The sequence below is a fragment of the Tachypleus tridentatus genome, chromosome 7 (genome assembly GCF_004210375.1).
Source record: "Tachypleus tridentatus isolate NWPU-2018 chromosome 7, ASM421037v1, whole genome shotgun sequence".
NCBI classification, from domain to species: domain Eukaryota; kingdom Metazoa; phylum Arthropoda; class Merostomata; order Xiphosura; family Limulidae; genus Tachypleus; species Tachypleus tridentatus.
In genome coordinates, this window is record NC_134831.1 from 20,258,183 (window position 1) to 20,282,749 (window position 24,567).

At 35.1% G+C, this 24,567-nt stretch overlaps 1 protein-coding gene across 4 annotated transcripts in view; it reads right to left on the reverse strand.

The window, feature by feature from the left end:
• Positions 1-24,567, reverse strand: part of LOC143255254 (myc box-dependent-interacting protein 1-like) — an 81,157-nt gene that overhangs the window by 53,735 nt on the left and 2,855 nt on the right. For 3 of the 4 annotated variants that reach the window (XR_013030485.1, XR_013030486.1, XM_076510642.1), the window contains exons 2-5: positions 13,013-13,093; positions 9,909-9,963; positions 9,449-9,553; positions 95-189 (exon numbers count right to left, since the gene is read on the reverse strand). Coding sequence is in view for 2 of the 4 variants with exons in the window: in XM_076510642.1 (XP_076366757.1) it covers positions 95-189; positions 9,449-9,553; positions 9,909-9,963; positions 13,013-13,093 (336 nt within the window). In the remaining 2 variants the exon portion in view is untranslated. The remainder of the gene's footprint in view (positions 1-94; positions 190-9,448; positions 9,554-9,908; positions 9,964-13,012; positions 13,094-24,567) is intronic. The other variant, XM_076510643.1, reaches the window with a different exon arrangement.

The following is a 24,567-nucleotide window of genomic DNA, read 5'->3' on the forward strand; positions in this document are numbered from 1 at the left end:
AAGAAACCCAACCATATTAGTTATAAAAATGGTAAATCTAGTTATTTTCTAAAGAATAAAGTTATATTTAGCCTGTACAATATTCATGAGTTACCTGTGCCTTTATGGGAATTTGTTCATATCCTACCCATTCTTGTTCATATGTTTCACTTAGGGTATCCAAAAGGCCCTTATTAGCTGCTTGCATTGCTGGGAAAAGCAACATAAAATATGTGTGTAGAAGATCATTCATTATAAACTACTGTTTTTAAATGTTTAAAAACTGCATTCATACTTATTTTGTTCTTTGTATAACCTTTATGAAACACAAAGTTCTAACAAATTGCAACATAATCATAGTGAACATGTTAATGATAATTTTTCTTTAAATTATCACCGTGACAGTGATTACACTTATGTTAGTTTATCAATATTTTGCTTGATGAACTCAATCTTAGCAAGTTTTGCAAAAAAAAAAAAGAGTAAAGAATGAGTACATATTTGATGTTAGAAAGTTTGATAAATTAATAATACACATCATATAATTATTCATCAAACAATATTACTCAGAAGAACAAATATACATATTTACAGTGGAGGTCATATTTAAAATTACTTTGATGATGTGGTGTGAATGGAGTGCATTTCTTACATCAGTATTTTACTATAGTCAATTAAGTTACATGAGGAGCTGGACAATTAATGAACTTTCATAACTGATTAACTGTTGGGCTCACTAACCAATTGCATTGAATTACTTAGTTATTTTCATACAAGACTTAGATAACTGGAATGCACTGAAAATAGTAATAAAAGACACTAATGATTATTTATTGACACTAATTAATTAAGGTTAACAAACTTGATGAATTAATCAAAAACAATATTCAGAAATCATAATGGCAGTATTTTGATTATTTAGATAGGTAGGATAACTAAAAACTAATAATAAGAAATGCTCATCTTGATTAACCAATTACTTTCATGATATTAATCAATTTAATCCTAATTCAAATTAATTCATCATTTCAATGTGACACTAACTGACGTAATCAATTATCAATTAATCATCCAGTTCTAAAGAAGTGCATCTTTTATTTTACTGTCTAAACAATAAGTGGACTTTTTCATTGACTAATAGACTGATTCAAAGTTTAATGTTGAGTGATTTACGTTTGAAATCTCAGAAACTATAATGCACATAAGAGTTAAAATTTTTTCACGTTTCTGGCACTACACTGCGTTAGCTCATAGATTCCCTTTTTTTTATCAAATATACAATTTTTTTTATAATAATTACATTTAAAGATATCAAATGATTATAAATTTATATTACTTGATTTTTCATTTCTGTACATAATTATCAAAGTACTCAAATATGAAATTATGAAAAATCTTGTTTGAACATAAAAAACACTGAAAATGTATTTCTTGTTTAGAACCTTGTACAACAATAAAGCAAAAGGTACACTCGCAAACTTTATTTCAGTAGAAATGTATTCTCAAGATGGCTGGTATTGGTATTAGCACTTTAATTCAAATAAAGTGCAGAACAATTTTTCGATCTTCTTTCATTGTTCTATACTTTATTTTAATTAAAATGCTAATACCAATACTAGCTGTCTTGAGAACACATTTTTACTTCAGGTGGGTTTCTCTTCATCACAAATTTATTTAAGTGAGTTTAATTCCTTACAAATTATTTCTACCAGTTATATAAACTACTGGCCTCATAAACAGACATATTTGTCCAGCTGCCAAGCTCAAATATTTGGGCAAACCTGTAAGTAAGATATGTATAAAAGCTTCTAACTGTTTCCCAAGTTTCCAACATGTTCTGAACTACAATCTTGTGAGTGTTCCTTTAGTACTCTTTAACAATTTATTTATATGGGTATAAAGTTCAAACCAGATGTTAATGGCTGGCTCAGAATCAGCATATTTTAAAGGGTATGGATAACAAAATGTTTCATAATTTCTTTAGTACAATATTTTGAATTTCTGATAAGAAGCAAAATTCTAACAAAAAAAAAAAAGAAAATCCTATAAATAGGTTACCAGGTTACAGTAACTAAGATGAAGTGAACAATTCATGTACAATTTACATTTATCATTATTACCAACATTTGTCAGTCATGAACAAGCATGCTTGTGATTCATAATGTAGAGATGGTACTGAACATCACCTTAAAAACTATGATACATTCAGAGTAACATTTTCATTTCATGATTGCTATATAATAAAAAAATAATTCAGGAAAGAGTAGCTAAATGATCACATTGTACAAGTCACCTATAAGATTAATATTAAAAGGCTAAATTCTATCTTGAGCACATGCATTACTGTATTATATTCCAAATATTTCAATTTTAAATCTTAAGTAGACTGCAAAATGTCTATATACAGTGGAGCGCCATTAAGCCGCAGTATTTGGGGAAGGGGGTCAACCTGCTTAACCGCGGCTTAAACCTTTGTGACTGAAAAGCCGAAGTCGCCAACAGCTCCGCCGAGGAGCCTCATCCAGGCCATTGCGTGATCATTATAATATTAATGTATAGACTATTCAGAATTAAAAATAATACTTTAATTATTGATCACTTTTTTCACGAATTTACCGTGGATTAACTTTAATGTATGGAGAGGTGTGATTCCGTAACAATGGCGGCCTCCATAAAGCTGACATAGAGAGCGGATAAGGTAGATTAAAGGTCGATTTCTATTGTAATATATTTTATTTATTTTCCAAATTAAAGCAAATCCTTTTTAAATATCCCCTTGAAGTTATAAAGCCAGGATTAAATTCGTAAGCCAAGTTTTTACACGTTCTTAAATTAGCGGTGAGCCGCGATAATCCTCGCTCACATTTGTTATGTCAGTGTCAACGACAAGGAGAGTGTGAGAAACTTTAAAGAGCCAGGTAGTGGATTGAATACATCAAAAATTTTGGGACAAGACTTGCTACAGCGGCTTAAGCGATTTCGCGGTTTAGTGGTCTGTGGCTTAATAGCGCTCCACTATACTAATACTACTAGGTTATGATCTTCTGTTCATAGCACTATACTGAAAACATCATGTGAATAATGAGACTCATTTGCCAATGTCTGTCAGTCAGACCTGAAAGTATGAGACTGTGGCACTAGTCATTCACATTGGCAATATGTATAATTGAGTTATCTGATCCCAGGAGTTGAGTATTTTCTGGAATGTAGCTAAAATGTTCTCATTTCATCATCCTTACAACTTCCCTTATTTTACTTCCTACTTTCATTGATTTAAACTTAAAGCCCACAGTACATGTAAAGGAGACCACTACATCACATTAAGGTCAATTTCATTATAATTGTATTTACATGTTTTTAAATGAGTATGATAAACTTTGTAAATATGCTTGACTTTTAAGAGTAAAAAAATCCAACTGAAATGTGGCATTAATTCCTCAAGCATATGCTCATTTCCATTTTTGTTACCTTGCTATAAGATACTTTACTTTCAAAGATTATAATACAGTGTATAATATAAAAAGTGTAGAGAAATGCAACAGACAGTAGATGATACCCAACCTAGAAAGAAACAGCTAGGTCATGCAAATAATGCAGAAGAAAAGTACTGGAAGTTGTCCAGATACTGGATTAAATAACCTCTTTGAAACAACAGCAGATCTGAACAGATAAAGACATAGTTAAGCGGTGTACTTGGTGCAAAAAAATGTTAAACAGCTGATAACCTTCCTCACCTAGTTAGAATAAACTATTTGAACCAAAACAACAAAAGAAACAGGAGAAAGATTACAAGAAATAGAGGGATTCCATCAAATAAAGAGGAAAGAACAGGAATCAAGAAAGGAGTTAGCATAAGACATAACAACAAAGGACTAAAAAGGCCAATCTGAACCTGAATGAGAGAATAAATGGGAAATGAAAAGCAAGGAAACAGGAAAGAAGGCAAAAAAACCTTCATGAGTTGTGAATGTCTCAGGAAAGAAGAAATGATTGGGATAAAGAAGAACATAAGAAAAATTATAAATGGGGTAGAAAGTATTATTAGTAGAAAAATCAAAACAACAATAACCACAAGCTAAAAGGAGAAGGAAACAGATCTCAAGAGAAAGATAGTACAAAGAACATGTGGCAATGGATTTAAAAGGAGAATGTGCAAGGGCATGAAGAACCACACTGAGATCTCAGTCTGTAGCACAAAGGGAGAGACTAGATGAACAAGACAGAAAGAACAGAAAAAAAAAAAAGAGGAAAAAAATAGGAAAGGAGAAAGATTTATGAAACCAGAAGAAATGAAAGGTCTTAGGCAAAACAGCCTGATAACTAAAAATAGTGAATATAAACAAACCCAGATTAAATAGCCATGTAAAGAACTGGAATAAGTGAGAAATAGATGGGCAGAAAGAATGGAAGTCACAATGATGGACCACTGCTGGAGGGTAGATTAACGTCTCTGATACACAAGGACAAACAACATGGGTAAGCAAAAATGCAACATAAGGGGCAAGTCCCTAAGAGAAAATGATGAACTGGGCAAAAGCCACGTGTGAAGATGAAAATTGCAAACATTTAGATCAAACACATCTGATGAAGGTTGTCAGAGGAGTGACCTGGGGTAAGGGTAGAAATTGTTACTCCAATAAGAGCCAGAGCAGATAAAAATAAAACCACAACTAAGCAGGCCAGTATGGAGCAACAAAAAACACACAAGGAGTGGTCTGGATAAGAGAAACAACTCTGGAAATGAATCTAATCAGAGGGGAGGCATATGAAGGTTTCTTTAATCCTAAATGAATACATCCATCCCCAGAGCTGAAGAATGTAGTATTGAAGACCAAATGAAAGGAGGTTGGAAATTGAAGAGAACCCCCAAATAAATGAGGTGTTGTATGGGGTTTATAAAAAGATTTCTCTGCTTTGATGAGAAACAACACCCAATCACTTTTTAAGAAAGAAACAGATGTAAGTGACAGACTGTGTCTGGAAAGAGGCAAGCAATAGCCAGTCAACCATGTAATGATACATCTAAAAGACCCAACAAGTGAAGATGACATGCAAAAGAATAGGTACCATGACAAAAAACATGACAGAGCCAAAGCAATACCAAATGATAGTGCTCGGAACTGAAAGGTACTCTCTCATGTACCAACTGAAGATGAAGTAAGAAATAAGAAAATTACAGAGCTATGAGAATATGAAAATAAACATATTTCACATTGAATTTGGTCATTCAAAAACCTGCAGAAAAATTCACAATTAGAAAGGTAAGACTCCATGATAAATTAGGGTGTTTCCAGAAAGGTATTCAGCCAGGACAGATTGATGATGGGTCTCCAATCTCCCATCTTTTAGAGGACAATAAACAGATAGGAGTAAAATCCTGGAAGAATTGGCATCACATGTTTGATAGTTCCTTTATGAATAAGGTAATGAACCAACTCTGTCAGAAGGCTGGAAAAGCATAATCTGAAGTAGGAAGAAGGGAAACCAGAATAGAAGTTAGGGGAAGAGGCCCAGAACTGAAAGCACATACCCTCCGAAAGAACTCATAAAACCTAAGGATCTGTCAGGAGAGTTTCAGACAGTTGGAAAAAACTGTAAACTGGTCTCTACCTGCCCTTGAAAAAACAGCACATTACTGACAGCACTGAAACCTGTAAAAATGGGAAGAAGGAGTGTAAGAATGCAAGTGCTTGGAGTAGGGTAAGAAATAAGAAGAGCAGTAACATGCATGGGGAAACCTACTAGGCAATGATTGGGTAGTAACAGTTAGTCAAGATAAATGAGAGACAAGGAGGAATTTAATCTCACCACATTGACCCAGGACTCTAAACACTCGTGACAAGCCCCAAAGACCATTTCAAAAAAAAAAAATTGAGCTTGATGAAGTTCCCTCAAAAGAGAAAGAAGGAGACACATACCAACAAATAATGCATCATGTCCCAGAAAATCCTAAGAACATAGTATCCAGGTAGTGAGAAACAGGCCATATTAGACCAGAGGAGAGTCCCAAGTTCTGGTGAGAAATGATCAGGGGACTGAGGGAATGCTTAAGATAACTGTAAGGAAGAAATAACATGTAAAATAGTGGTCAAAGTGAGACAAATTCTTGAAAACTGGAACCAACTGAAATGAATCAAAGCATCAGAATTCAAGCCTTACAACAGAAGGAGAGAATTCAACTGTTCTGCATCCAAACGTGGATTCAAGGTATGTTGGTAACCAAAAGAATACTGGTCCAACAACTGAAAAGTACAGGGCATACCTACCTCTAACTTCAACTGTTCAGCAAAATGTGGAGCATGAACAAGAATTTTGGGTAAATGAGAGAAATAATAATCAGGGCAAAGACTGTCACCCAATAAAGAATAACAATAAAGGGGTAACAGTGCAATTGTAAAATTTGGCATATTTAATCAAAACATTGTAGGAAAAAACATAGTTGACAAACTCTTTCAACAGTCAGCATTACATGTTTATTTTCTGGACCTAGCTTTTTTTTGACTAGAGTCAAAAATGTCCTTAAAAGCATGTTCATTTAGAAAAGGGGAATAAGCCAAAGTGTCCAACTCCCTATGGATTAAAGCTTAAACCTCCCATGCCAACACCTTCAACAAGCCACACTGGGGACTAGGCCATATTGGCAGCAACTTTCTCATCTACTACAGAAAAGTTAAAATTCATAAGTCAACTTGGACTTGCAAAGAAATGTCAAAAATAATGTAAACCAAAGGCAAATTGAAACTTGCTAGAAACCACATATGAATGAGTAGGATTCACATGAAGAACAAATTAAATACATGTCTAAGCACTTAGTGCCAATTCAGAAAGCAGGGATTGTGCTACAATAGTACAAGAAGCTTCCTGTACTAGTACAGGTGGTACAGTGTGATTAGTGGATGGTAATCGCATGATCAGCACGTTGCTGCAATAACACAAAAATAAAGGGTTATAAAACACTGGTACTCTGTTCAAAATTTTAGCTATGTTTAGATGACAAATCAAGGTCATGATGGGTAGTAATGTTTCAGAGCCATTCACACCTCAACTATTGTAAGCAAAAACCAGTACCTCGTAAATAGGCAAGAATCCACAAACACAGAGGTCAATGGCAAAAATTATCATTTGTTCCAGACAAGAATACAATCAAAATCTCAGACTAGAGAAGTGAAATGAGTCACCTGTTTTGAAGTTGCTTCCACAACATATCTAGTAAAGGAAGATCTGCTGTATAAAAGCTGTTCAAATGGTGCCTAGCCAAGAATGAAGTGGCAGTACAAGATAGCACTTGATGAAGAACATGTGTACCTTGATAACAGGAACATGTCTCATACCATTTTCTACCAGTCAATGGATAAAAAATTCCAAAAAGATTATGTGGCATGCATTAAAACTTTCTTGAGGAATTTTAAGATTATTGCTAGATTACTGCACCAAAGGCAAGTTAAAGATCAGAAAAACAGATGAAAAAATCAAAGTGAATTCTGCTTGTTATCAGATGAATGTTTTGGACCCTCTGTACCACAGAAAAAATACCAGCTCTGTACAGAAAACTAAACCACCAGGGTACAAGTTTACCAAAATAAGGCTTTCAATAACACCTCCCATTCAACCATTTAAATAACACCTTAGGCAGCTGGAGAATAAAATGGATATTCAAGCACTTTAAAACAAAAGCATATTGGCCAAGTCTCCAGATGCAGGTTCCCATAGATTTCTGTGTAACTGAACTGTATGAACAGGAGCTGGGGAACAGTGATTCTCCTAAAATTAATGGATTATGAAAATCCTATATGTAAGAATACTGAGCAAATGTACAATGGTAAATCTATTGTAGGACAACTGTAAGTATGCATGGTTATTAGATAAAGCACAACCAGAAATGGATTGCAATGACAGAATGATGCTCCAAAATGGTTGAACATAATGTATTCAACCTTCTATATTATGAAAACCAGTTGATCAGCAAGGATTACCTCCAGTGCATATTAAAAATACTGGTTTGACACTGGCTAATAGAATTTCAGATTCTGCTGTGAATTAGTACAAATGGCTTCAAAATAGTCACCTGTGGTTGTGCAGCATACAAGGCATGACCATGTAATACTCACAATTGCAGATTAGCAGCTGTATCCCATGTATCATATTTTAAGTGCACTGTTAGGAACAAGTGCCACACCATTCTTCCCAAGCATTATTTTACAGAAGAGTAAAAAAGCGGGAAGATGAAGAGCTTGATGAATAAATGTGTATACAGATTATGTAGATACCAATTTTGTGAACATGGGTTAATGTCATACTCTACCTATGTTATTTTTCTGAAGTCAATGTGTTATGTTGCAGTATTAGAATAACATAACTGTGACTAAAAGAATATAAAATATAATAAAGATGTCACTACAGCATTTTTAAACAGTACAACTAATAAAGAGAAGTGAAAATGTTAAGTGTCTAGTCTAGAGCTGACTTTTTAAACCTTTACTATCCCATTTAAAACTATTAGTATATATTGTATTATTCTGATTAGAATAATAACAAAATAATTATTGGACATTATTTTTCTTTCCTTAATACTGTACACAGAAATTATTAATCACAGATCAATCGTTTCACACCAACAAGTGATGTCACTCATGTGCTGTTTATGGGTGCATATGCTAATTACAAGGATAATTTTGGTACCTTATATGGCATTTTAAGTATATTACTAAAGAGAATTTGGACTATTGTATTATCCTTATCTTTAATAAATACCAGTTCTTGGCCATCAACTTTCAATTCAAACTCATATCCATAAAAATAATTGTTCAAGGGTACCAAAGTGTCACCTGTCAAATTATAACTTAAGACAAATTACAGAGTCAGATATCAGAAAAGTACCTTTCTATATACCCTATTGCTAGACACATACTCTTTGCCACTCAACTATATCAACACATCCTCATTTCTGATTAGAATACATCCCAACAAATTATTCACACAAAATTTTCCTTTGGATAGCAAAACTTAAGTGTTCAAATCTTTGGGACACACATACATATTAAATTGACTAAAAACAAATTTATTTCCAACTGATCCTATTTTATATTTCCAACTGTGAAAAATGGTTAGTTTTTTTTAAATAAAACTTTCACACGGGCTTAAAAATTTTAATTGCCTTTTGAATTATTGTTGATTTGTTATGACTTCAAGAATATATCACAATCTTGGCTAATCAGTCTCTACCACTGATGTAGCAAGATATCATACCTTCATTTGGCTGTTGTTGCAAGTCCTCAAAATATTCAGAATACATTAGCATCATGTGTAACATTTCTTAGTTGCATTTCATAAACACTACACAAACACACACAAAAAAAGGCAAAGTATAAACAGTTGTCTAGTCCAAATAACCTTTTTTGGAACTTAAAGTGTGACAAAGTTGGATGGTTACAATTATATTTAGCATATAGTACAAAGTTGTGAGACCTACACATTTTCACATTTTTCAATTGGTCTTCCAAAATTAATGCCCTAGAAGTCCTCAACTTCCTTTTTTTTTTCTGCAAGTTAGTGGAAAAGCTGCTACATATGTTTACTGTTGGCATAAAGTTTTATACTGTTATAATGAAGTTGTTGTTTCATACAATGGAAATAACCTCTAAGTTTATCCTAAATCATCAACTTAATAAAACAAAATTCAAGTTTGCTCTATATAAATACTGGATTATCTGATGTATATAACATAAGTGTTATCTATGTATGTTATACAAACTCACGAAACACTTATTATAAACCAGACCAATTGTCTTACATAAATAATACTCCACAATAACAAAAAAAATGTAATAATCATACTAATGTTTTTCCAAATGTAAGTAAATATATATTTATAAATTAGTATTAATTTCTATCTAAAAAAGAAATAAAACAAACAGTTTAATGTATCTCACCTCGAACACAGAAAATATAATTCTTAAGCTCTTTATTAAGTTTATGTGCTCCATTCTGAAAAAGACAAAGATCTAAATTTGAGTGCCACATCTATCTTTTTGTACAAAACAGATGAACTTTCATACTTTAAAAATAATAATGATGAAACCTACCTTCACAACTGTAGAAAACATTTTAAACCTAATTATTAACAAAAGCACAGTAACTACAGTAGTGCAAACATACGACTTGAATAACATTGATAATAACTGCCATTTACTTAATTTGAATCACACCACAACAGTTATGTGCAAGAAATTGTTTTATATATATGATGCTTAGACCATGACTGTGTATATTTATCCCAAATGACCTGATGGACCCTGATATTGGGCAAAAGGCTTCACTAGCATTAGGTTATGTGGTTGACATAAAATATTCTAATTTTATTTCAAGGGTTCTTAAAATTTATTTTAATAGCTGAGTATGTCTGAATATAAGTTATCCTCCTCAATCTAATGGAAGCTAAAATGTAAATAAGAAGCAGTCATATAGTATCCTTGTAAAGATATTCCATATTAGTGAATATGTTGACTGCCTATAGTAAAAGAAGAACCAGGTATGGAAGATTGGGTGAGCAGTAAGAGCTCCTACAGTATCTTACATGCCAAGCAGTTTGATGCTTTACAAAAAAATGCTAGAATGCTGTTAAAACGAACCAAAATGATTCTTTGATAGATTGTTTAGGCAAAGTATTCATGATGAAACTGTGAAAGATGAAAGACTTGAAACATCGCCCTCTACACTTGTTTCTCCACAACACGCAGTTGTCATCCATTTTAAAAAGTTTCATACAAAATCATCGTTTTTCAATTTAAATGTTTGTATCCCCCCTTCACATTCCAAAACAGGTGAGAATCTGGCATGAAATCATGCTTGTAAATGCTTGTCTGTATCAGTTAGGGTAAAAAAATGTAAAAAGGAATTAGATTTGCTTAGTAGTGTTTGAGATACAGCAAAAGGGTTGATGGGGGCAACAGAAACTGGTAAGACATTATAAGAATCATCCAGGAGAGACAAATAAGAACATTTTTGTGGCATTAAAAACCATAAGCAGAACAAAAAATTGATGAACCTGATAAGTAAATGACAACTTAATGTTCTTGCAAAAATAAATAACAAATGGGAAGTATATAACAAAGTCTATTTGATCAACAAATTTCAAATGAAGTTAAAAGAGCATAACAATGCAGTTTATTTATTATTTATTTTGCAACAATTAGTGCATTATAATCTTTAAGATAGTTTTAATAACACTGTTACATGATATAAAATACTGAAAGTGGGTAACTATGAATCACTTACCAACAATCCATCATACACAGACTTTGGTATTAGAATTTAGAGCAGTGAACCTCATCATTTCTTATATTCAACAATAATGAAAAAACAAATTACAAAAAACAAAAACTTTACAGACTGTACAATATATGTAACAGGAAAGTGAAAACATAATTAAATGTAAGCCAAATAATAAAAAGCAAAAGAAACTATTTTTCTCTATACATAGGAAATTTACATGTAACTGACATGACACAAATTAAAATGATAGATACTTGATATAATCTTTATACGAGGTCTGTTCAAAAAATACGTGGACTGACATCATAAATCAAAATGTACTTTATTTAGAAGTTACAGGTCTGGGACCCCTTCAAAGTACTCTCCTCCCCAACGCACACACTTAACCCAACAGTGTTTCCACTTGTTGAAACAGTCCTGGTACGCTTCTTTTGTAATGTCCTCCAGCTCCTTCGTCGCATTTGCTTTAATCTCGGGAATCGTCTAAAATCTTCTTCCTTTCAAGGGTCTTTTGAGTTTGGGGAACAAGAAAAAATCGCAAGGAGCAAGGTCAAGTGAGTAGGATGGGTGGGGAAGAACAGTGATCGAGTGTTTGGCCAAAAACTCACGAGTTCTGAGGGCTGAATTTCGCAGCAACGCGGTGCATCTTCAATTTTTCGGTCAAAATCTCGTGACAAGATTCAACTGATATCCCACACTCTTCAGCAAGCTCCCTGACAGTCAGACGTCGATTTGCCTGCATCAGGGTTTTGATTTTGTCGACGTGTAAGTCGTCAGTTCACGTGGAAGGACGTCCAGGACGCTCATCATCTTCAATGGACTGTCGACCATCCTTAAAACGTTCATGCCACTTGAAACATGCCGTACGCTTCATAGCAACATCACCTTAAGCCGTGTTAAGCATAGCAAAAGTTTCGGTCGCAGATTTTCCAAGTTTAACACAAAATTTCACAGCAAGTCGTTGCTCCTTCAGGTCATTCATTCTGAAATCCGCCAAACGAAAAAATTGCACTTCACTTAAAACCGCGTAGCTAATACACAAATAACGATATCTGCAATCGGGAAATGGCATCGCAATCAGCTGATCTGTGTGAACCAAGCGACACCAAGCTGATTCCCCTGGAACCAACTAGAGGCGCGCAATTCAAACAGTCCCCGTATTTTTTGAACAGCCCTCGTATGTTTTAGTTTCGCTTTACAAAAGTGAATACATAATAGTCAACCTTTTAAATAAACATGTAGCTGCAATCTTTATTTAGACATGCCAGACATATCTAAAACAGTTCATAAAACAGAAGTCATGCAGACAAACATAACAGGATTAAAATAATTAAAAAATTGGACAGTTTTTTTGGTTTTTTAACTCTAACTAACAACTGATATTAAGCTATTTAGATTATTTGTTCTCAAGACAGCTGGTATGGGTGTTAGCACATTAAATGAAATAAAGTACAGAACAATGGAGAGTTTGGAACTGACCATTGCTGGGCACTTCTTAGGGAAAGAGTGTAAACAGTCAGTTGCAAACTCTTTGTTAACCTGAAGATGACCTGAGAAGATCAAAATGTTGTTTTGTACTTTAGTTTAATTAAAGTGCTAATACCCCTAACAGCCATCTTGAAAATACATTTTTTACTTTAAGTGAGTTTCTAGTCATCATGAGCTATTTAGATTATCCTACTGGGTAGGGCAACTACACATATACATGCATATTTGAAACACAATCTTTTGTTTATTACAGGTACACAAGTTTAGAACTCACCTGCTGTTTCTTGAAATTGTGAACATATGTTTCAAAAAGATCATCTGTGGTCTTGTCTGCTTTTCCCAGATTCTGCAATAACTATAGGTGGGAAAAAAAGAAAAGAAATCCATTTGGTTAATATGCTTACACAGTTAGATGAAAAACTCAACTGTTATAATGTATAATTCTGTACACAATGCTGTAATCATCTTGAGATACTGTAAAGCAGAAATTTAGTAGAGAATATAAACTTTTAAAAACAATGACAAAAAATGTACAACAGATAATTAGTAAAAAGATATTACTGTAATTTATAGATCAGGTAATATAATTATATAAATATTATTTTATTGAGATGAATACCTAAAGCTGGAAATCTGAAGTTGTAAACTACTGAAAATGTTGAAATAAATTATACAAATTATTTACTGTAGTAGTTTAGGCCTTTGTGAAATTATCATATTCTTTGATGAATTATTTTTAGCCGTGCATGAGAAACATAATGACATAGTCCAGAGAAAGTATTATTTTTAGTTTTTTTTAATGGTCTATTTTTAATCCAAAAATTGAGTTTAAACTAAATTTAAAGGTATTCCTTCCTGTAAAGCAGAGCTGGAAAATTAACTATACATGTAAGCAAAATACTGTCATTAATATTTCTCATTATTAATTGTGATTAACTTAAGATTGTTCAGCTTAAAGGATTAGTGTCATTATTCATGAAAACAAGCAGCTACTTCCAATTAGTGTTTCCAATTATTTTTAGCTGCAGCATATAGTGGCTCACTGAATGGCTCTGAGCTTGTTTCAAGTACAAACATTTAGCTTACAGATTAATCTCTTGACTGATTTGAGATTAATTACAGCCATGACTATGGAGGATTCCCTCTTGTTTTTTTTATTTTAACTATTAAAATCTCATTTGAGAATATCAATTAATGAGCCAGTTCTACTGTAAAATAATAAATATATATATATTTCATTAATTTAATTCACACTTGGCAACCCTAATGATTCACTCAGTAAGTTCTTAATTTCAAGACCCTTTTATTGCCTGCTAATTTTATACTGTTTTATAAGTCAGACAATTTTTTCTTCACTTACAAAATGCATCTTCAATGATGCAAGTATTGCATGGAAAGTACATAACCACTAAAATTTTGTTTACATTTACTATATATTTTCATAATTTTGAGAGAGTAATGACTCTTGACACCCACTAGCTCTCTTTCTTTTCATCTACAAAAGTTTATGTAGCTGTTGACCATAGTATCCTACATAAATGATACATACAATTACAAAAACTACTTTTCTATGTATACGTCAATATTCTAAAATTCAATTTAATCATTTCTCTTATACGCAAAAAAATAAGGAATAATCATAGATTCACAGTTTATCATGCTTTATCTTCATTAGCAATAATATCATGCACTGCAACTGTCTCAGTTTAGTAGCTGGTTCTAGAGCCTAAGTCAGAAATCTATCTAGCAGTTAGCAATGCTCATGGATAGCATTTAAAAGGACCCAAAGATGAGGCTAGTTTTATTTTAGACTGCACAAATTTTAAGTAAGGAATACTTCAATAATATATTTTTTATAAAATTTAGCATCTTGTTATGAATAGAAAACTAATACTGCCTCATTCAGCTCTTTGTGAGAAAAGACTACACATTAAGACCACTCAAGGTAGGTGTTACATTGAAGTTTTATGATAACACAATACATACAATTTGTATCAACAATACATTAACACAGTGTGCTTTGCTATGAGGCAGACTTTACAAATACTCAGGCACAGTGCCAACATTTCAGTTTCACAACTATTTTAAGATTTAGGTCAACTACATGTAGATAAAAACTAAAAATAAAAGATAAAATTTACTTCAAAGACCAGTTACAAAAGAGATTTTATGAAATGTACAAATATAGATTCCATTAAAACATTTTTGTATGTATAATAAAACATGCATAGTTTATTACACTATCTTCTAATAAAAAATTAAAAAGATGAATAGGTGAATGTTAGCTATGTAAAAACTTTTTTAACCTTGTTTTCAAGATCATTGGTTAAAGATACACACACACACACATACATTAAAACCTGTCTAAGGCTGAATCACACAGGACTGAGTAAAATTTCCAGCTTAAGCAAGTTTTCCAGCTTAGACAGTGAACATGCATTTCCTTAATTTTATATATTTTGAAGAAAGTGTCCAATTTCAGTTGTTTCATTGTTTTAATGGGCTTTCTCATGCAGTTAAGAGAATGACAATTCTATGGCCTTTTCATGAAGTTCATTTTTCCCCTTCATTTTTGCATACAATTTGATAGCATTAATATAAAGTAACACTTGTGATGAAGTAGGAATTTCTATTTCCTCACTATCTTTTCCATTTTGTTCATCTTCTGAATCTCTCACACTGTTACCATCTTGCAATTCTATTATAGATTTTAAATCAATTTCATCAGTTTATGTTAAAACATTCTTGTCAATGTTCACAAAACTTTCCACATTCACAGAATCATCTGCAACATTTTTCTCAATCATAGTTTGGATTTCACTGAAATTCTTATGAGAAACAACTTTTAAAAAATGAGGGTATTCAGTAGCTAGTAGCTTTTTTTTAAAAAAATGAGGGTATTAAGTAAATTTTCACTAAAATTAAAATTATAGAAGATAGGAATTTATTTTTTTCATGAAAATTATTTAAAGAGTAGAATTTTGCACTTAAAAGACAAATATATTTCTACAAATCATGAATCTAATTTAACTGCAAAAATAATGACAGCAGAAAAAAGAATAATATATTTAACCAATACTTACTGTAACAAAATGTCCAAAAATTTATTAACATTTAAACAAATTATTAATTAAATAAGAAATTAATACTTAATCAAAAACATTTTTCCACCTTACTCAGGTTCTAATTCTACTTGTTGATAGATGAGGTGGGTGAAAGATAGTTTTCCGTCCGCATTATGCAGGTTCCGCCATATAAAGGGCCTTTCAGAAGAGAAATCTTAAGATAATGCTGCAAAATTTTGATATTTCCAACTTGTACAGGTTTCTGGCTTAGACAGATTTTACTGTCTCTAAGACTTGCATTTGAAGATATCCAACTACAAAGTTTATCAGCCATAAAATCAATTACTTAGAATTTGCCAATTACTGGCAAAATCAATCCTATAATATTTCTCTAACCTAAGTAAACCTTCACAGACAGTGAATGGCAGCTCATGCTTTTGCAGCAATATAAGCAACATCAAACTCTTTTCAACTGTTCTTTACATTTTGCTCAAATGAGCAAATCCTTCAACTACAGTTGTTTTAGATTAGTTATTAGTTTTAATAATAAAATATGTTTGCTCTCCTGACTCAAACTCATCATTAGCATAGAGCTAGAGAGCTTGAAGGTGGCACTTTGCATTGAAATGGTCTTTTGAGTTGGATAACTTCAAGTTCTCAGTGACAATAATCCAGGCATTCAAAAAGACTTTTAAAATGCAAATTGTTTTTCATAATTTTGACACAACTTGTTATACAGCTTTTACATGTGTTCATCCTTGTCAGTATCACAACCTGATCAAATGCTACCATTTTCCTTTATGAGGTCTTAATTAATCCATTTTTGAACTGCTGGATACTTTATTACTCGTTTGTTTTTTTAAACAAATTCCTGGCTGAACTGAGTGTTTACAGGTTGTGTCAAACTGTTTGAAATGCTGATTTAAAATATTCTAACAAAGAAATCTAATGTGGGAAGATGCTGTGATTCACAGCACAGGAACTAGAACAGAAATAAACAACCTCATATCCAGGTTTTGTCACAACTTTTATCAAGGCCACTAGCTTGAGTGCATGTTCATCAATTATTTGAGAACTTTTATAGTGTTTCTTGGCAACTTTTCATTACTGACTATACTGTTCCCCTTTGATTTTGTTTTCAAACACTTAGACACAATGCTGCAAATTTAAATATTGGCTACAGGAATAAAGCTGGACAGAATGTCCAGTACTAACATTACTGTTCCAGGCAAATACTGTTTTTGTGCTGGACATTGTCCATGTCTGGCTGCTTATTTTCAGGCTTCAAAACATTTTTATTATCATACCTATACATTCAAATCTTACATAATCTTTTCTGCTCTTTCATAATATAGTCACTTCTTACCATTCTATCTAAATCTACTTACTAAGTAATTTTTTTTAAATCATCATTCTTATAAAAATTTAATCCATATTTGTACTGATGCCTTCAAAAAGGACAATGTTACACAGTTTTATGTAATGTTTTACAGCCACAAATGCTGTAACTCAATACATGTTTATTCCTGTTTTAATTTACAGAACATTAAGAATCAGGTCTTAAAATGGATGAAGAGTAACTGTAAATCTGCAAAGGACAAGAAAGGGAATGAATATTGTTCCAAAGCATTATTTCCAATCAATGATACTCACTATTACCACTACTGTTTTCTTTAGTGGTTTATTAATACTCCTGTGGTAATGAATGGGTAGGTTTGGCAATTTATGGTACAAAGCAACTAGGCTATCCATGCCAAACATCCAGTTAGAGGTTAAAAGACAAAGTTGAATTTTTATATCTAGTATACAGAAGTAAGAGAGAAATTACAGTTATACTAGTTTTAAAAAACTTTCTGCAGCACAAAGGTCAGCTTACGTTCAAATACAAGCCCCAGGAACTTTGTCCCAGAGACCACAGGAGGTACAGATTCACCAATATGGAGTGCAGGATCAGGGTGAATATCCCACTGACAGCAAAGGTGCATGCAGACATTTTTGGAGAGAGAAGGTTTGAAACCATTTGCTGTGGTCCATGTCAGTAAATGATTGAGAGCAGTCTGTAGGTGCCTCTCAACATATCTCAGGTTTGACAACTGACACAAGATGTGGAAGCTGTTGACAAAGAGACAGTTTGCAACTGTAGGGGGTAGTTGTACACTAATGCCATTAATCTTTATAAAGAAAAGGGTGACATTCAGAATACAACCCTGAGGAACTCCAAGTTCCTATGGGAAAGTGTCAAACCCACACAGACTTGGAATCACCAATTCATTAAAAATTTTTAATAATAATAATAATAAAATCAAAAAATTGGTAAATTGCCATGCAACCTATACAAGTGGAGGTCTCGCAAAATACCATACCTTCAAGTTGTATCATAAGCTTTCTCAAAGTAAAAAAATACAGAAACAAGATGTCACATGAGAAAGGTTTCCCTAATTGATGTTTAAGTCAAATTAGGTGTTCCACCGTGAAGCACTGTCTTCAGAACCCACACTGAATGGGTGAGAGGAGGTTGTTTGATTTGAGGAACCAAACAACATGAGCATTAATTATCCTCTCCAAGATCTTACAGATACAGCTCATCAAAGCAATTGGATGGTAGCTCGAAGGAATCTTGGGGTCCTTTCCAGGTTTAGGGAAAGAGAGTGCAATAGCATGGCACCAAGCATCAGGAAAAACATTCTTCTGCCAGATCCAGTTAAAAACAATCACAAGAATAACACGAGAGGCAGGAGAGAGATGGCACACCATCTCGTAATGAATATCATCAGGTCCGACTGTTGTACTGCTAGACCAATGAAGAGCAAGTTTAAGTTCCACCAATGTAAGGGGATGATTACAGGAGAGAAAGGAAAGAGGTGGCACACTAGATGCATCTATTGGCATGTCTTGATGTCAGCAACTGAATATCATCAGGTCCGACTGTTGTACTGCTAGACCAATGAAGAGCAAGTTTAAGTTCCACCAATGTAAGGGGAATACATTGAGTAGCTGCCTGGACAGTCACACACGATGACAGAATCAAGTTCATGGTGAAAGGACAGTTAGCCAGGTTCACATACTACTAACCAGATAAACTGGATAGAAGTAGATGTTAAAGATTGAGGTAAAACCTGGCTGTAATGTTGACTGTACAACAGACCATGTGTAGCCATCTTCCAATAATCTGTGTTTTCAATTCTTTCATTTTTATTTATTTTATTAGAAAGAGTGATATTCATAACAACGAAGCTACATTTCAGTTCCCACTAACCCTACCCACCATGGAGCCCTACGAGGGGATGCACTACAGTACCAAACAAGGACACTGCAGCAATGCCAGGGTTTCTTGAGCACTATACCCAAACACCAGTATCAGATACAATGTCCACAACACATGTTGAGAACATTCAACACTGGTATTTGGTTGACCCTACCATAAGTGGACCAGCTGAGTGACCCTAAGAGGTTTGTTTGCTTGTTTTTGAATTTCGCACAAAGCTACTCGAGGGCTATCTGTGCTAGCTGTTCCTAATTTAGCAGTGTAAGACTAGAGGGAAGGCAACTAGTCATCACTACCCACTGCCAACTCTTGGGCTACTCTTTTACCATTGAATAGTGGGACTGACTGTCACATTATAACGCCCCCATGGCTGAAAGGGCAAGCATGTTTGTCGTGACAGGGATGCAAACCCGTAACCCTCAGATTACGAGTCACATGCCATAACACGCTTGGCCATGCTGGGCCGACTCTAGGAGGACCACTCAAATGCTGCCTGTCTACAGGAATTCAAGGCTAAATAGGTGTGTTAGGGTTTGACCCCTCAACCACCAGGATCCTCTCCTCCCCATGGGTAGATGTTTAGATCCCAGAGGAGGTAAACTGAAAGAACAGAACCTTCCCTGGAAGGTCCCCTCACCACATACAGGAATACACACTGAGGGGGCTGTGATAATATCAAAATCATTAGTTATATTAGTTTGTGATAATTATTTTCTTTCCCACATATTTTAAGTTTCCTTTCTATGCCTTATTATTTAACATTCTAGATACTTACAATGTTTAATTTTGTTTTTACAAGAAAGGGAATGACTATTGTTTCAAAGCATTATTTCCATTTAGTGATGCTCACTATTACCAGAACTGATTTCTTTGGTAGTTTAATAATACTCCTATGGTAATATCAAAATCATTAGTTATATTAGTTTGTGATAATTATTTTCTTTGCTACATTTCTTTAGCTTCCTTTCTAACCCTTGTTATTATTATTATTTAACATTCTAGATGCTTAAAATGTTTAATTTTGCTTTTATAGAAAATGAAACATTAGTTACTACTTCCTATAGCCAGCTCTACATGTTTAAGCGAGTCAGTATAAATAGTGCAATTTGAGTACTGCTTATCATCTATGTGATCCAGAGCAAGAGAAATTGCATATAGTTCAGCAGTGAACACAGAAACTGTAAAGAGGATTCTGTGCACAACCACCAAGCCACAATAAACCATGGCAGAGCTCAAGTCACCTGATTTCGAACCATCCGTATAAATGGGAATGAAAGGATGGTTTGAAAGAAGATGCAGGCACAGGACAGGTAAAACTTTTGGCACCTGTCCTGTGAAAGTGTTTTCTCGGGCACTCCCATTTCTCCCCACATCCAAATCTCAGGCATTGGATCTTTAGATCCCAGCCAAGGCAATATTCTTGCCCAGCCCTGAATCGTTTTAAGTTAATATCTCATGGCTTTTTTGAACTGCAGGCTTTGGCCTGGTTTACTTCTCTTGTGCCTCCTTTGTCTCACTCCTCCTTTCTCTCCTGTCATTTTTATAATGCCCCACTACACTTCATCACCTTAAATAAGTCAACATAAAATACAGGTAAATTCCCAAGCAAAATTAAATAATCTTTCAGGTGAGGGTACGAAGAGGAACTGCAACATTCCTGACCACCCCTGTTGGGGAGAGAATTCTTCAGACTTCTCTTTCTCTAAACTAAACCCCTGCCAAGTTTGTTTGCATTTGAAAGATGTTCAGCAAATAAAAGATGGTACTTCCAATCAAGAGTATCTGCTTTTCTCAGATGACTGAAAGAAAGGTCACATTTGAGGACTGTAATAACCCATGGTTGGATGGGCTAACCAGTTAATACAGCAATGTTATCCAAGGACAGACCCAATTCAACCAACTGCGCCTGGATACGAAGGCCAAAAGGAACAATGGCAGATCATCTGTTCTGAAGAAGCATGGTGCATGAGACTCTGTGTACAAGCTCTGGATGGGTGAAGTGCAGAAAGCTCTGGTGCAGAGCCAAAGTCCTTGATGATGAAAGGGTACCAGCATCTTCAAGCCTGAGTTCCTGGCAGAGTCTGGTTTTGATCGAATAAGAGCATGATATATCTTTAGCACATATCATTGATCCGCTCACCAAGAGGTGGAAGAGAGGGCATGGAGGACGTTCAGTCCTCTTGTATATTTGACTTGTAACTGCTTGATGTATGGTATAAAAGCTTATAGTCAAAGATAAGCCCCAAGAGCTTTGTCTCAGGGACCATGAGCAGCACAACTTCACCAATACAGAGCTAAGGACTGAGGTGAATACCCCATTGGCAGCAAAAGTGCATGCAAATTGTTTTAGAGAGAGTGGAGTTAAAACCGTTTGCTGTGATCCACTTTAGTAAAGATTGAGGGCAGTCTGTAGCTGTCGCTCAATATACCTCATGTTCAATGACTGGCATGAGATGTGAAAGTCATTACCATAGAGCTCATTTGCAACAGTAAGAGGGAGTTGTTCAGTTATGTCATTAATCTTTATACTGAAAAATGTGACACTCAAAACACAGCCCTGAGGGACTCCATGTTCCTGTAGAAAAGAACAGGAAAGTGTTGAACCCACACAAACTTGGAATCTCCTGTCCATTAAAAAAATTCTTAATAAAAATGGGCAAATGGCCATGTAACCCATATATATGGTCTCCCAAAATGCCACACCTCCATGTTGTATCATAAGCCTTTTCAATGTCAAAGAATATTGATACAAGATGTTGTCGTTTGAGAAAGGCTTCTCTGATTGATGTTTCAAGTTGAATCAGGTGGTCTATGGTGGAGCTCTGTCATCACAATCCACATTGGGTGGGTGAGAGGAGGTTGTTTGATTCGAATAACTTATCAAGACGTGCATTAACCATCCTCTCTAATGTCTTACAGAGACAGCTCTTCAAAGCAATTGGACGGTAGTTTGAAGGAATCTTGGGATCCTCCCCAGGCTTGGAGAGAGGAAGGACAACAGTCTGGCACCAGGCATCAGGAAAAACATTCTCCTGCCAGATCTGGTTAAAAACAATCAGAAAAATAGCAAGAGAAACAGGAGAGAGATGTCACAGCATTTCATAGTGTAGATCATCAGGTCCAAGTGATGTACTGCCAGAACGATGAAGGGCCAGTTTCAGCTCCACCAGTGTAAAGGGACAATTACAGTCATAGACACAAACAGCTCGAAAGAAAAGAGGTAATCACTCTGCCCGAGTCTTCTATTGATGGCTTACAGACGATGGCAAGATCAAGTTCTGTGAGAGCAGTGAAAGAGGGCCAACTTGTGTGATCCAGCTTCCACTGAGGCATGCTGGTTGGGTGGCATTGACCACGGCCAGTCTCTCTCAAAATATCGGAAAATGATCACTGCCTCGTGGATTGTTGTCAACTCTCCATGAAAAATGGGAAAATAGTGAAGAGGAGCAAATTCAGAGATCAGTAGCAGTAAAGGACTGACTAGGTGCATGAAAGTAAATAGAAAAAACCAGTATTGAAAAGAGAAAGGTTGTGATCAGAGAGCATATGCTCTATAGAGTGACCCCTCCCTATCAATATCAGCACTTCCCCAGAGGGGATGATGTCCATTAAAGTCCCCCAGGATTAAAAAGGGAGACAGCAACTGTTCAATGACAGCATCAAGGTCTGATTGATCATATGTCTCTCCAGGTAACAGGTAGAGAGAACAAACAGAGATGGTACGACCCAAGGAAACACGGATGGCTATGGCCCCCAAGGGTGTGTAGAGTGGCAAAGACAGGATGGGCACATGCTGATCAACCAACAGTGCCACCCCTCCATGCACTCATCCATCACACAGCCTGTCATTTTTGTACAAAGAAAACCACTGAAAGGTGACTGTATCAGCAGGTTTCAGAAATGTTTCCTGTAAGGAAAGATATACAGAATGGCAGGAAGCATAGTGTTTTGCTGTCATCCAGATTAGAACGTAAACCTCGACAGTTCCATTGTATCAAGGTGGCCATTTTTATTTGTGTGTAGGTGAATTGGGTGGAGAACCCTTCTGTTTACAACCATATCTTTTTTTCTTTACTGTCTTTATTTGAGAGAGATCTATTGACCTCCCTGAATCCTGCCCTGGGTCGATTGGGCAGGTCTTTGCTGTTGGAACAGGATTCTAGTGACTGAAAATGTGAATGAATGATTTTTTGAATCTTAGGGTGGAAGAAGATGTATCCGAGGAAATGCCTGTACCCAGAACTAAAGGAAGTGGATCTTGAGTGGAATGTATGTAAGGGACAGAGATGGGTGTTGAAGTTGATTTATCAACCTTTTTAACCATGGAGATCAAAAGACTGTTCATTTGTTTTGAAAATGATTATTTTGGAGGCATAAAGAGATCTGTCTGCACTCCCGCTGTATTAGTGAAACAAAGTGCAGCAGCATATATCCGAGATGAAGTGGTGGACAGCAACTTTTGAAGCTCAGGATAAGTATGGTTATGAATCGTTTTCAAATGCTGCACTTCTTTCTTTTCCAACAACTTAGGGCAAGAACAAAAGTAGGATGGGTGAGAGCCATTGCAAGTGATGCAATGAGGGTCCATTTCACACTCATAGGCATCATGGTTCATGCCACCTCAACGAGCCCACATCAAGGAACCACGACATGACATCTTTGAGTGACCAAACCGCTGACACTGGAAACAATCGAGAGGGTTTGGAATATATGGCCGTACCCTGCAATTAAGATAACCTGCCTTAATGGTGGCAGGTGGACGTGGTGATGTAAATGTCAGAATGAGGACATTGATTGGCATCATAATTACATCTTTGTGAGTGAAGGTACGCCTCACTGCCAAAACGCCTCAAGTGGAGAAACCAGCGAGAATCTCCATGTCGGGGATGTTCTTCAAATCCCTATGAACAATAACTCCTCGTAATGAATTCAAAATAGCATGGAGATGTAACCTCAATAGGTATATCCCTAATTGCCTTTGAATGCAAGAGGAGTTTACTTTGTTGAAATGTGGATTTTTCCACCAATATGTCACCAGATCAAAGCTTCTTCATTGACTTTGGAGAGCCAGCAAGTCCATACTGAATGAAAAAGGGAGGCATTTGTCATCATGGTTTGTCTGAAAGAGAATGTAGAATAAGAAAATGAGGTACAACAGGTATTACAAGTGTTGAAGATTGCTGCTCATAATCATCAAGACGTGGTCATTTACCTATGGACTGTTTCTTCGCTATTTTATGCAAGTTTTCATTTGGAAGATCCATAATAAAAAATGGAAATTTCATTGCCCATTGGCCCCACCCACCATGGAGCCCTACGAGGGATGCACTACAATGTCAAACTAGGACACTGCAGCAACGCCAAGGTTTCTTGAGCACAATACCCAAACACCAGCATCAGATACAATATCCACAACAACTGTTGAGAACATCCAACACTGGTACTTGGTTGACCCTAGATCAAGTGGATCAGCCGACTGACCCAAGGGGGACTTCCCCA